The sequence below is a fragment of the Convolutriloba macropyga genome, chromosome 8 (assembly GCF_964194025.1).
Source record: "Convolutriloba macropyga chromosome 8, txConMacr16.3, whole genome shotgun sequence".
Taxonomy (NCBI): Eukaryota; Metazoa; Xenacoelomorpha; order Acoela; family Convolutidae; genus Convolutriloba; species Convolutriloba macropyga.
The window spans coordinates 65,827,172-65,841,587 of NC_134475.1; the positions used below are offsets into that span (position 1 = coordinate 65,827,172).

Here is a 14,416-nt window from a genome sequence, read left to right on the forward strand (position 1 = left end):
TGATTGCCTCAGCTTAAGAAGCTGAATTAAGTACAATTTTTAGAATCTAATTGAAATGGCAGACGTTTTGGACAGTTAGAAATAGATCTGCCAATAATCTCTTCTTTCTAATGGCCGCGTCAGCAATTCCAGGCGTCTATTATTGCGCGTCTGATTTTTTAAAATTCGAAGAATTTGAATTGTATTAGGGCGCTGTTTTTTAAAATGTTTTCACACATTTTTGAATGACTTTGATGTTTCAAAGCGGGCTAAATAGGTAAAGCCCAGCGGACATTAAGTTTCATTAGAGGCCCAAAGTGGGATTTAGTAGTCCTTCAAGTGCTTAGAGTGGTGCAGCTGCTGGGATGGCCTTAATTTAAGGTTAAAAGGTCATTTTTAGGAGTTGTTGGGCTCAAAATGGTGCAATTTCTCCTGTTTTTTTGTGATTTTTTCAAGATTTTTTGTTTGATTAGTCTTAGGTTGAAGTTTTTAAAAGTTGATGAAGTCCGTCTGCGAGACAAAATTATTTGTTATGATCCTTTGATGAGCCATATATTTCGGTACTACAAAAACAAACACGTTAAATGATAAATTTTTGCAATTTTAAATTTGTCATTTTTTGAGTTGTTCAAGCTTCAGGGGCCCAGGAATGTCCTTTAAGGTTTGATAATAGGGCACTGCATCGTTTCTAGTACCAATGGTTTGATTTTTTAACATTTTAATATCTTGAGTTTTAGCTTTTTTTAATATCTGCAAATTTTTTAAGGTTTCCTAATGTTTCCGTAAATTTTTCATAGTTGTCCATACTCAATTGCAAGAAAATCTATTCTACGGTCTGATAAAAAGTGACTGCCTGGTTGTTAGTTTCAGTTGATTTGTTTTCAAAAATTTAAGCTTCCGGATTTGAAAAATTTTTTGATAACGTTTTTTTCAAGTTTTTTTAGAAACATTTGTCTTTTAATAATTTTTTCTTGCCTCAGTAGCCAGGTAACCTCATCGTCAGTTTGATAGTATGTTTTTAAACAGTTGCTAGGGAGCAATGTTTTTCAAAATTTTAATTGAACGAGTTTCTTTTCAAATTTAACATTTTTAAAAATTATTGCCTATCAATCTCTGAGCTAATGAACTTTTTGAGGCTTGGAATTGGGTTACTGGATAGCCTCTAGAGACTATGAAATGATTCTGAAGACATAAATGTCACAATTTCAGCAAACATTTATTGAAATTTGTAATTGATTCCATTTGGTCATTTCGAGTTAATCGATCTTCAAGGGCCAATGAATTTTTTTAGGTCTTGCAGATGTAACGCTTGACAGATTTCAGAAAAAGAAAATGGTTTTCAACATATTTTTGAAACAGCTTTTTAAAGGAATCAAATCTCGTCCTGCTATGTTTTTTTATTTCGTCTAACATATTTTGTTTCGTCTTACCCCTGACTTCCTGGAATTGACTTTTTCAATGACTTCAGTGACTTTTACTGCTTTGCAGTTGAAATTTGTGTTTGTAATATCATTTCTGCTCTTAAGTCAGTTGCGTGACTTACCTCACTCAGAAAAATGACTTCTGAACTCACTTATGAAAGTTTAAATTTTATGAGCATTTACTATTTAAATTTCAATAGTGTGCATCTAAGTTGTGCCAGACTTATATGCCCTAATTCCTAAGTAATAGAATCTTGAGTTTTTTTTTATCGAATATTAATTTTGAAAAAGCTCCATCAGGTCTTCATGTAGAACAAATGTGTCGCATAAAAATGACAGTCCGAATCTAACCCAAAAAGTCTCGTGGTTTATTAAAAAGCTGTTGGTCGTTCAGTTCATGGTAGGCCACAAGCATCTGTCTTCCGGCAGCTATTTTCCGGCAAATTGCCGGATATGTTTTCTGTTTCAATCCAGATGTGCGTCAAGGGGGTCAATGGCGGCTGTTTTTCGTCAATTTGCCGGATGTGTTCCAATTTATTGTCTACAAGCTTCTTTAACTTTTGAAATAGTTCCGCGCGGAGGCAGGCTGCAGTCAATCCCCTTTTTCTGTCCTGTAGAAATTATCTGATTTTTGAGGGAACGACTGCTCTCTTCCAATAATTTGAGTTGTCAAATTTAATTGCGCATTTTAATTGATAGCAATTTAGAAATCAAAGACGAAAAATTTTCATTTGACTTTTTAAATTGAAAGCTCTTATACTAAAATGGTGAACGTCTTTTTATCAATCGTAGGCAAACATTTGGGTAATTAAGGTGCTAACTGCGATGTCTCGCATCCATTTGCCAAAAATGCAGTTAAGATTTTGGTTTTTTGCTTGGAACCAAAAGCAAGCGGTTAGGAACATAAACTATTTTTCGCACTTTTTCTCTTTATTTTTCAAAACAAGGATTTCAAAGTCATGGATTTTTGAAAATAGTTTCGTTTTTTGAAGTCATAAAGGGAGAGATAGTGGTTTATATGACTTCGACGTTTGTTTTCAAAAAAGCGATTTTTTGGTCTTGCCCAGTTTTGTAGTTCTTTCGTTTTATCGCTCAGTCTCCCTAATGACAGGTCTCAACGTTTGCTAATGAGGCATTAATGAATCTAATTAATGGTTTGAGATCATAGTTGGTGTGTTTCATGACTTTTTAATGTTTGTTTTCCAAGTGTTAGCGAGTTTTCGAGTTTAGCGTGTATCTGCTGTACTATCACTCGATCTCGTTAATGACAGGTCTCATTCTTTGCTAATGAAGCTTCAATGAATCGAATTAATTGTTAAGTTCATGGCTAACGCTTTCTCTGATTTTGAGACGCAAATTTTCTAAAGGTAGCGTTTTTAGTTTTTGCCCTATGTTAATTGTTTATTTAGGTTTACCATGACCTAATTAATGGTTAGTGTTATTGGTTCATAAGGAGGCATACATGAAACTAAGTAATGACTTAATTAGAGATCATATCGCTGTTAATGTTTTTGAAACTTTTTCCTCTTTATGACCTCTTTTCCTGTTTCAGTCTTTTTGGTTTTGTTGCTTTTCTTGTCATGTCGCTTAGTCTCGAAAATAACAGTTCTAATTGCCTTTATAGTTTGGCGTAATTGTCGCAATTTATCGGTGTCAGGTTTTAGCTATCGCTTTTATTGACTTAGATGCCATTTGTTTTGAGTTGTTTTTTGGCGAATTTTTAATTCTTGCCTTTATTTGTTCTTTTTGTTCCTTTTTCTTTTAACGGAACTGCCAATGGTTGTTTTATGGTTTTTGTATTTTTTCTGTGATTGAATATTTATATATGTAATTTTGTGTTTCTCTTACTTTGTCACCACTAATTTGATTTTTTGGTTTGTATTGGTTTGTGTGGACCATTCTGAGGACCCTGAGTGTCAATATTTATATAACGTTTTGTTCCTGTTATCTTGGAAACTCAGTTTTTAGAAAAAGCAATTTTTGATTTGTTTAAGTTTTTTATTGCGCATACATGCTGTGATGACTCCTATAGTATGATGGGGTCTTTCCCATTATAGCCCCCCATAAAAATATAGCCCCCCCCCCCATTATGGTATTTTTACCATGATGGGGGGGGCTATAGGTTATCTGACCACTAAGCTGGAGGGGCTATAATGGGAAAGACCCGTATGATGTTGCTGGGAAAATGTTGATTGTCAGATCTATGCCATTAGTTAAAGCAATTCTTTGGATTGTAATTCAGGACGTGGCCTGTTATGGTTTTAATTTTCTTCTCGTGCTTTATTAGTTTGTCGTCTGCAGCAATTTTTTCCTTGCGATTATTTGATCACCCTTCAGAAGCTCAAGACAGTTGTCCAGTGACTGCTACCGCTCAGTAGTTGAGAATGTGTGCGTGACGGCTTTTTTCTCTTCTGGTCAATTTTGTGAGGTTTCTTCTCATTCGTGACTTTCATCACTCCAAACTGACTGCCTTATTTACCAAATCAATTAAGTGTAATTTTAAATCTAATTGAAAGTCATCTTATTGCACTTGAATAGCACTTAAGAAGCTGAATTGCTTGTTTAAAATTGATTGGTTTGATAAAAATAAACAATTGAGAAAAACAGCTTGTCAATTTGTATCTTGTTCTTTTCGTTGACTGTTTGACTCCTAATGGAAGGTTTAAAAAATCAATGGTGCGATTTTCCGTAAACATGTCGGCTATATTTTGAAAAATGAAGAGCTCAATCCTTGCATCTAATGCGTAGGATCTAAGAGTAACTTTGAACCACCTCGGTCTGTCTTGACCTTGTAGTTAGAATTTTTCCGTCTCACCAAATTTAGTAACTGCAGTTTGCAGATGATGTTGTTTGAGAGCAGTTCTTTGTCCTCTGTTGGTTATATATTTTATATTTTCATCAAAAAGTAATCTTGCCTCGGCTTGCGGCGCTGAGGAAACACATGTCAAAGTATCTTTAACGAAGAAAGCTTTTTGTTTAGACCCGCTGTTCATAATCTGTCTGTTCCAAAAGGACAAAATCTTCTCCACGGCTGCCCTGTCTGTTAACTTAAATGCTGAAAAGTTGGTGAATGGAGAACTGGTCGACAACAAACTCTCTCTTGGATATCAGCTTACTTGGGCTAACTCGGAGAAACCTGGAGCCAAGGCGGAAGCGAGTAACGATCTCTATATCAAATACAACGGTCTCCTCCAGGCAACTGTGAAGAATGCGGATATTAGAGAAGGAGCTGTATATGTTAAGGACAAAACCTCAGCCCGCTACGCCCTTTCGTTATATAATGTTGGAGATTCAAAGATTGGCAGGGTCCAAGTCACGGCCTATATGCCCAGCGACGAAGAGAACTTTGAAGCGAAAAACGAGGTTAGTCAGCATCTTCGATTTGACGCATTTTTGGCTAATGCTGGATTTTGAATTTTAGTCTGAACCGTCTGACGCTTGGTGGAACGTTAAAAAATAAAACTGGTCTATAAAATTTGTTGCTCATTTGCTGAATTTTTGTGAGTGATGTCAACGGACAGTTTCTTTCTCGTGTATGTTTTTGCCATCTTTATGAAAAAAATTTTTGGTCATTAATGAGTCGTTTCACTCGAAAAGTAATATTGCACTCATTTATGAAATTTATCGGTGATGCGAACTTCAATTTCCGTCTCTTAACTGTTTTTTAGAATCGAGTAGAGGTCAAAAATAATAAATACGCCCTTTGAAAAGGAGGCTTTTTAATATCTGTATCGAACACGACATTGTTTGTTTTTAGGGTCTGACTTGTGAAAAAGGTGATCTTGTGACATCCAATGGACGTTGTTCCACTCCCAAGTGTCAGCCTCTGTCCTGCTCAATTCCAGAAGGAAGGGACCTCAAGACTGTAAGCCATATTGTCAACAGCCTGGGCAAATTCCAGCGTAGTTTAAGGAAATCATGGATCTTTTCCGTTTGTACCCCCTCAGCTTAGTGGGCGCATATTATTTGCACCCCCCCCCCCCCCCCCCCCGGATGCACGTACCATATTTTTTCTACAAAACAATTTATCATGTAATGGAACGTGCTCTGTAACTGGGGGAGGGGAGCATAACGTACTGGGGGGGGGCAACACAAACGGAAAAGATCCGAAATCATTTCTAACTATTGAGTGACGAGACTACCGAAACCTTTTTGAAACCACTGTTTACTGTGATAAATCTCTAAGTGCTGATCTATTGGAAAAATGAATAAAAGATGCGATTATCTTCAAATGAAGGCTTTCCGGTCAGATTTTGCTACTCGTTAATCTCAGAGCGGGCGAGGTAAAAGCATTTTTAAACATTTTTTAACAACTGAAGTGTAATATATGTGGTAAAAAATGAACATCAATATATATGCTATATTAGATATCTCAAAGGTATTATCTCATAGATATCTACATACATATATATCTATAGCTCATATATAACTTTATAGCCATTAGATATCTCAATATATCTGCTATATAAAATATCTCATTAGATACGTGCTATGAATAAATTCACGGGACGTTATGTACAATTTTTCAAAATTGAGCAGCGTCATTTTAACATTTCAGGAGGTGAAGTTAATAGTGGTGCTTTCCTTCAAGAATGCAGAATACTGGAACAAACTTGTGACCAGGGGAGGGGGTGGTAATCTCTGGTTCACAGTTGACTGGGAGGTGGTGGCAGATGCCACCTATGGAACCCAGGGCATCAGACTAAAGCCACCCCAAACCAAAGGTAACCTGGAACGAAAGGAGAGCTGATTTTGAAGGACAAAAACTGTCATAGCACAGACTATGTTATTGCAAGGGGGATGTTTGATGGGCTGAACAGTATGGTTGTCTTAATATATAAGTGGTCAATAAACTCACATAAACAGTTAGAATTTGAGCACCAGAGTAAGAATTCGAACAAATTAAAAATTTTAATTTGATTCATGAACGCGAGACTGCTGCTGAATCATCAATTTGAAACATCTTTTCGCATAATTGTGAGGCCGGTCTGTCTTATTTCAGGCCACAGTCAACGTAGTGCGTTTATTAAAGCTCGTTATTGTTCAAATCTGTTCCTTCTTACTGTATTACCTCTCTAGGTCAGCTCTATAAAACTTTATTAATCAGTGCAATTTCATATTCGCCAAAAAACGCTAGTCTGCAATAGTATGATATTTGTTTGACAGAGGAGTGTTACTCAGTGCAATATATTTACAGCTGCAAAGATTTAAGTGAAGCGTAGCTATATAGCGATTTTCTTGTCTTCCAATACAGAATTTTTAATGTGCAAAGGTTTTTTCATTGTTCTGGGCTAATGTCTTTTTTTAATATGATTAATTGCTCTTGAATGAAGTTCATGGCAATTAATGTAAACGCGTTGGTCTTTTATATGCAAATTTTTCGCTCGACCATTTTGCGCTTTTCTTCTAGAACATTCTTTGGCTTCTCAGGTGACTTTTTTACGCTTTCATTCTTCATTTTTGAGTGATCTCTATTGCTCTCACTCTGGAGTAAAGCTTGTTGCTAATATAAAGTCGGTGGTTGCAGCAAATCAAAGACAAGGACCTGGTAGACGAGTGGTCAGTGCATATGGTTTTGGAGAGGGATTTCAGTGTTTCCAATCCCGGCGGGTTCAAATGTTTTTCCACCCGCCTGTTGTTCGAGAGCAATTCTTTCGACATTAGTCGGCTTATGTTTTTTTATGTCAATGAGAAGTGAAATAGGAGTAGTGATTTTGGTCACTTCTAAGTAGTAAAGAAACCAAAAAAGAGTAGCTCGAGGTGTGAAATTTGTGCCAAACTGCTTTTGTGTACTGATAAATTGGTGCAGGAACTAATTTTAGTCGCTCTCAGACAAAATTTTTAGCACTAATATTTTCAATGTCCTGTGATTTTTTAATAGCCGCGAAGCGATAGCCGAGGCTGTTATTGGTCCTCTCTTAGTTTTTTTAACGACTCCAAGAGGAGTATTGGTTTTTTAAGGTTTTTTAACCGGGAGTACTATTTGTTCAGGCGGCGTTTTGACCTAATAGTGAAAGTGAGTAAAATTGTCGAGTGAACTAACTTTTTCTGAGCGAGAGAAAAATTTTATGCGCTGCGTTCATTGAATGACTTTTTGACTTTTAAAATAATTTTTGAGAGATTAGCGCATATAGATGACAGTTTTCAGTATTTTTTCGTTTTTGGCTCTTTCAGCGGACTTTTTTTTAACGAAACTAAAAATTATGTCAACGTCTTATAGATAATTCCTGAATTTGATGGCTCTTCCTGACTTGAGGTATTTTTGTTTTATTAATTTATGACATACTAATCCGATTTTAGCGGTTTTCTAAAGTTTTCTACGTTTTTTTGTTTGTACTTTGATTTTATTTACCATAAAAAGCCGTTTGGCGAAGCATTGGTGTTTCTGTTTAGTTTTGTTGCTAATTATATGGCGATAAATCTTTAAAGTTCACTGAAATTTTCTGCCATATTTTGAACATTTTTCATATTGTTTTACTGTATCGCAATTGAGCTGTTTTCTCTTCTTAGTGAAACAGGAAAGTGGCCATGTTTTGCCCTTAAACCTCGATTGCTTAACAAATAGTTCATGTTTTTTTAACCTCAATTTTTTTCATTTTGTTTTTTAAGAGTTTCCGATTCAGGTTTTTGGTTTTTCGGAAATTAGTTTTTGAACCTTTTTCACAAGGTATATATTCTCCTCATTCTAGCATGTTTTTTTCTCCCCTGCCTTTATAAAATTGAAAATTATGGATTTGAACTATTTTTTTCTCTTTCCTTTTATTTTTTTGTTTTATGCTTGATTTTAATTAAAATAATGTGCCACAGGTTTGAACAAATTTTAAACTTGTTTGTGGTAACATACAAAGTTTTGCGTTTGAAAATTAATCTGTTTCTCGTGTTTTTCATGATTAATTTCGATTTGATTAAGTCTTTGGTCATTGTCTAGTGTTATTGTTTTTTGCGTTCATTGTGATTTAAAGCGATAACTAATGTTAATATTTCAAGCTGCAATGTGTATTTTGTTATCAATTGATTACTGTTTTTATATTGTAAAATACTGTTTCGATTGACATAACTTGATAAAATACTGTTTCGATTGACATTCATGGCCATTTCTTGCGGTCTTCAAATCTTTCTTACAAAATAAAATTTTGGGAGCCTAAATGGGCTTGAGCTTTGCTTCTTGCGTACTTCGATGTTTTCAATTGCGTACAAAAGATTTGCCTTGTTTTATATATACAAGTAATGTAATTTTTGAGTTCAGTTGATTTTGTGCTATCTGCATTTTTTGAGTATTTTTTTGTTTTTAATAGTCACTAGTAGTTAGAAGCAGTTGATATCAAAGCTAAATTTTTCGTGATGATGACTCCTCGAGTCATTTCCGAAATTTTTCCGGCTATTTTTTCGTCGTCAACATTTTTGTTACGCCCATATGACGTCACAATCACTTCATATCTGCTTTTTGTTCATTTCAACTGAATTGCGTGCGTGACGTCATTTTTCACTCTTAGTGGAGCAAGTTTTTTTGTTCATTCGCGTGAATAAGTTTTTGGTCGCACGTGACTTAACTCACTCTCAAAAATGACTTCCTCACTCTGAAATTGACTTTTCTTTACTTTAATTCAAAGATATGAGGTCAAATGAGTGCGTGTTTCAATGAAGGGTTTTTGAGGGCATCTATTAGAAGTAGCAATAAGTTAAACAGATTCTTAATCAAAATTAAACATTAAAAGCTTTAAAAAGGTTTTTATGGGTCTGTTCCCTTTATTATCTTTGAGACTACAGGTCTACGAAGCTATTGCGGCTAATTTCTGACAATCTGCTACCTATTTTATGCAAATTTTTTGCTTGACTGATTTGTCTGTCCCTTTTGACTTTTCGTCCTCAATAGCGGGATGAAAAGGTAAAGCCCGGAGGGCATTAAGTGCTCTTAGAGCCTTTCGGCTCACTAGACACTAAGTCAAACTGTTTTGGAGACAAAATTTTATGGTGTGAAAGGCAGTTCGTAGAGTTTGTCACCTCTAACACTTAAATTATAAGGGGGGTTCGAGTTTGATAAAGAAAGCAATTGACCTTTTTTGCCTCGTACGCCATTTTTGTTGACGTCACTATTATGTATGCAATGCCTATCTTAGTTGCTTAGCTTGAAAAATGGATGCTGTGCAGGCATCGGTTGCTTTGGTGAAATCAATTTACGGTCACGTGGGTTTGGTTCGACGTGTACTGCGTTTAATTGCTCTCGAACGAAGTTTGAAGCAATTATTGTAAACGTGTTGGTCTTTTTTGCAAAATTTTCAATTGACCGATTTAACTTTTCGAGCAATTTTTTCACCAGCTAAACTCAAGCGGCGGCAGTTCACTACTAAAAGTCGAAATAAAATGCGCCAAAATAAATGTGGCATGTTTATTAGTGGTTATAATTATAACCTCTAATCACGTCATTTGAAGCCCCTCATCGATTTTAGTTAACCCCCCCCCCCTTCCACTGAAGTAGGATACAATAGACGAGAGCTCCCACTAGTCGTTCGAGAGCAATTCTTCCGACGTTAGTGGGGTATGTTATGTTTTTGGCAGGCTTGTCTAAGCTGAGGATATGCGATTTATATGATTACTAATTAGAGATGGGTGTGTGTGTGTGTGTGTGATATGTGATATTTAGGTAGTGAGATGTTGCTGACTGAAGTGAGCACTGACCAGCAGGCATTCCCATGGTGGATTGTGATTGTGTCTCTCATAGTCTCTATTGCAATTGTATCCATCCTTATCATCATCCTGTACAAGTTAGTCCTCATTTTACAGCTCACTCTCTATACCCCCGACACAAAGAAAAGAAAGAAGGAAAAGAAAGAATTTTTTTAGCCATCATATGTTAATGATAAATTGTGACGATTTTCAAGTGGAAAGAACAACGAGATCAATCATTGATTCTTTTCAGTTTACCCGAAGTTTAAACAAACATAAATATTATGAGAGAATTAATGGTGTAAAAGAGAGATAATGAAAACAATAATTAACAAAAACTGGACAGCGATAAGAGACATGGTCAAAAAGTTATCAATTTAATGCTCGTCAAAGTTTTAGAATCTAAGTATTGAATGAAAGGGTACAATTATAAAAGCAAGTTAACATGTCCAATGTTTTTAAAATAGAGTATATGAACAAAAAGATGCATGTTTATGAACTGTCTGTTTTCATAGCTTCCATGTTTATCCACTAAACCCGTTGTGAAAAATGGGCTGTGATGCATGTAAAAAATGAATGAAGAACTAAATTCTTGAAAACAAATGTCTTATAATAAACCAAATGGACAGTTTGCAATTGATTTATCAAACATGAAATGGTTTCTTCAGTTTTGTTTTTTTTGCAACAAGTAAATTAAAATTATAATCATATGGTTAAATGTACTTGAAACAAACAATTATTCAAATCATGCAAGCCAAATTATAAACATCAAACAATTTTCTTAAAGAATCACCTTGTGAAATTTTCTTCTCATTGCTTTCTTCCTATACATATAAACAATTTTTAAAAGCTCCTATGTTACTATTCAAAGGAATTTTTCATGTGAGAGCCAGAAGTCATTCAACGTTTTCTTAAAAATTTTTTCATTATTGACAACCGAAGCCATTGTGGTAAATGATTCCATTTTTGTACGCATTGACGAACAATCGAATTCATTCCAAAGTTGGTTTTGACATTCTGTCTAATTTTGAATCGTTTTATTCGAGTGTTTTGTTGAAGACTCAGATAACCGTATAAATTTTCAGAATTTTCTTTTCTCGTTATGTCATAATATAATTTGATTAGCAATATTTTTGCTATTATTAGCTCAGATGGTAGAATCTTTGTCTGTATTAGCAGATCTCTCGCTTTGTCATTTTTTTTGCGTAGAAAGCACACCTTTTTACCCCAGTTAATCTGTCGATTAAGGCGTTTCACGTTTTTTTTTTGCAGACAAATTTTGAAAGAAAAAGATTGCCGAAAACGATAAGTGTGAAAGCACAAGAGGTTTTGAAAGAATGCGCGCGTTCAGGGGGATTTGATGTCTTATTAGGTATATTGATCTTATAGCATGAGCCATCTTTTTTAAGGTTTTATTCAGCTGCTCATCGAAATTAAGATTCCTGTCAATTTGAATACCAAGGTATCTGCAACATTTTTGTTGTGAGAACTTCAGTGAGTTTGTTCATCTCTACATATCCTTCTGTTTTTTGCAAAAATTCCTTGATTTTTCCATGTAACATACTTTTATTTCCACAATACTTGTGTCATCTGCGAATTGAAAGACTTTCTCTGTTGTGTTTATAATAGATGATAAATCGTTCACGAATAAAAGAAAAATGAGTTGTACATCCATGTCCCGAAAAAAAGCCAATTATGTGTGTGAAAAATGAAAACATAATTGTACACAAAAATGCGTTATGAACCTTATAAATAGGCTAATTGTTGTACATTTTCAACGCATGATGCGCAATTGCTATACTTATAATTGGCCTCAGGACAATTTGCCCAATTCCATTCTACTCAATGCCATTATACCCAACCTGCCATTTTACGCAATGCCAATTTTAGTTTACCCTATGACATTGGGTAAAATGGCACTGGGTAAATCGTCATGTAACCCTTAAACAATTGTATGACCGTGTGTTAATAACTATTTGATTGCACTGACAGTTTATTTGCTCTGAGATTTGATACCTGTTAATAGCCCTACATTCTAAAGCGGCAATGAAATCCTTAAAATGAGTATTGTCTCTCACGTATTAATCGTCGCTTTCGTTTTCTAGAAAGGGTTTCTTCACCAAAAAGAGTCCGGACAAGATCAATGAAGATGATATTGGAGAGAACGAGCATCAGGATGAGGGCCAAGCAGTGACTGTGAAGAGAACAAATGATGCAGAATACGCTGGGTCTTCTGCATAAGATAATATGCACAGCTTTGAACTGAATGTCAAATATCAATTGAGAAACAAACTAAAGGATCTTTTCAACAATTGCCCCCCCCTTTGGTACCTAGTAGAGAATTTCCACCCCTTTTGTGCTATACTGGTGAACAGACAAAACAGTCCCAGACAAAACAGTCCCGGACAAAACAGTCCCAAATAGCAAAAAATTCCCAGACAAAACAGTCCCAGACAAAATAGTCCCAAGAAACCAGACAAAAAAGTCCCAGACAAAATAGTCCCAAGGCCATTATAATAGCTCTCACACGTATGATTTACCAAGCGGATAATTTAATCCCATGTTCGGTTGTGATAGTTTCATATCAAGTCCCACGGGCCGCTAATTTGTTGTCGGATTATTGAACGAACATTTCAAAGTACATTGGGTATAATGGCATTAGGTACATTTTATTTGGGACTATTTTGTCTTGGACTGTTTTGTCTGGTTTCTTGGGACTATTTTGTCTGGGACTGTTTTGTCTGGGAATATTTTGCAATTTGGGACTGTTTTGTCTGGGACTGTTTTGTCTGGGACTGTTTTGTCCGGACACGGCTATACTTTACCACAATATTACCTGGCCTACAGTTTAGATAGCCGAATAACAGTTTAAGCTCAATTGTGGACCACTGTTCACGGCCATGCCTCTCACGCGCTGTGGGATGTAATCCGGAAATCGCGGGTCGATTATCGCGGCAAAGCCGCGAAGCGCGCCCACCGACCCGCCAGTCGGAAATTCTTTTCGCTTTGTATTCGAATTCGGCTAATTGCCCTAGCATGGCGCATTTTATTCTATCCAGTTTAACACAGTATGAGCATACACGGAAAGTTTAGTCGTCTCTGATTGGTTAATAAATCGCTCGCTTAAATTCTATTCAAGAATAGGCCCCCCTTTTGCAAAAGGGGGGGGGCAATTGTTGAAAAGATCCCAAGCTAAATTGTTATGCATTAGTTATTGACTTCCGCGTTATGCAAAACATTTACACGGAGGGGTGAAAATTTCCGACTTTGGAAAATTTGACAGAAACGTCAGAAATTTGTTCCTTTAAAAAGCTTTGTATAGCCCATCTTAAAACCCCATCATTTGATTGAAGTTTAAAAAAATGTTATTCGCTCACTTCATAACGCGAATGTCTGTTACTCTTGTGAACTTTATTTCGAAATGAAAATGAGCAGCGCGAAGTCTTAGCTCATTGTGCATTTGCCTTTACCAGATTCACATTTATAATAGCCTTAGTTAATGTACCATATTTAAAAGTACCCAAGTTATTTCCATTGGCGAACGCACAGGAAGCAGAAGTAAAAGTAAGCCGACATAAAAGCAAGCCGAAAGTTATGTAATCTATCAGAAATAATGCATTGTTAACCGTTAAAATCAACACTGCGCGTAGTATCATAGTACATAATGTATTCCAATGCACCAAAGAAACAAAAATACGTCAATTTTTAGACATCTAGAGGGTACGGGCCTCACCGCTGTCCATGGCCATGCCTCTCATCCGCTGTGGGATGTAATCCGGAAAATTTGGGCCGGTTATCGCGGCGAAGCGCGCCCACTGGCCCGCCAGGGGCAAATTAAAATACGATTATCCCAAAATTTTTCGGCGTACTTGACCGCATTTTCAAAATTCGGCTTGCTTACATATCGGCTTCCTTGAAAGGCACCATTTCCATTTCCTCATCGACTGAATTTTACTTGCCCGTATGTGCTAATGGTTGCATAATGCTATAAACTATAGTTATTGGGTCGTAACCTTGTAAATGTTTTTATAGCTGCGAAGCTGTAAGCTGAGCAAAGCTATATTGCGGTGCTCTTGGTTTTTTACAATTCAAAGAATTTGAATTGTATTGGGGCGCTGTCTTTTTTTTCTTTTTAAGATCTGTTCACACATTTTCATGATTTTTGAAGTCAAATTGGAGTAGTGATTTTGGTCACGCCGAAACAGGAAATGGAGCGAAAAAGCGAGTGGTTTTGCGGCGTGAATTTTTTTCGCTCTAATTTTAAAGTAGAGTGCGAAAATGGTGTTTGAACAAAAATTCGGTTTCTCGGTAGTGGTTTTTTGTTCACATGCGGCAATTTCACTCTGATTTTT

The 14,416-nt window shown here is 36.0% G+C and overlaps 1 protein-coding gene across 2 annotated transcripts in view; it reads left to right on the top strand.

Annotated features, from left to right (window-relative positions):
• Nucleotides 1-13,649, top strand: part of LOC142344929 (integrin alpha-6-like) — a 37,787-nt gene extending 24,138 nt beyond the window's left edge. The window contains exons 10-15 of one of the 2 annotated variants that reach the window (XR_012759295.1): nt 4,381-4,763; nt 5,158-5,265; nt 5,959-6,124; nt 10,042-10,162; nt 12,170-12,356; nt 13,257-13,649. Coding sequence is in view for 1 of the 2 variants with exons in the window: in XM_075397014.1 (XP_075253129.1) it covers nt 4,381-4,763; nt 5,158-5,265; nt 5,959-6,124; nt 10,042-10,162; nt 12,170-12,305 (914 nt within the window). In the remaining variant the exon portion in view is untranslated. Of the gene's footprint in view, nt 1-4,380; nt 4,764-5,157; nt 5,266-5,958; nt 6,125-10,041; nt 10,163-12,169; nt 12,522-13,256 lie in introns of those variants that run through there. The other variant, XM_075397014.1, reaches the window with a different exon arrangement.
• Nucleotides 13,650-14,416: the final 767 nt, after the last annotated feature.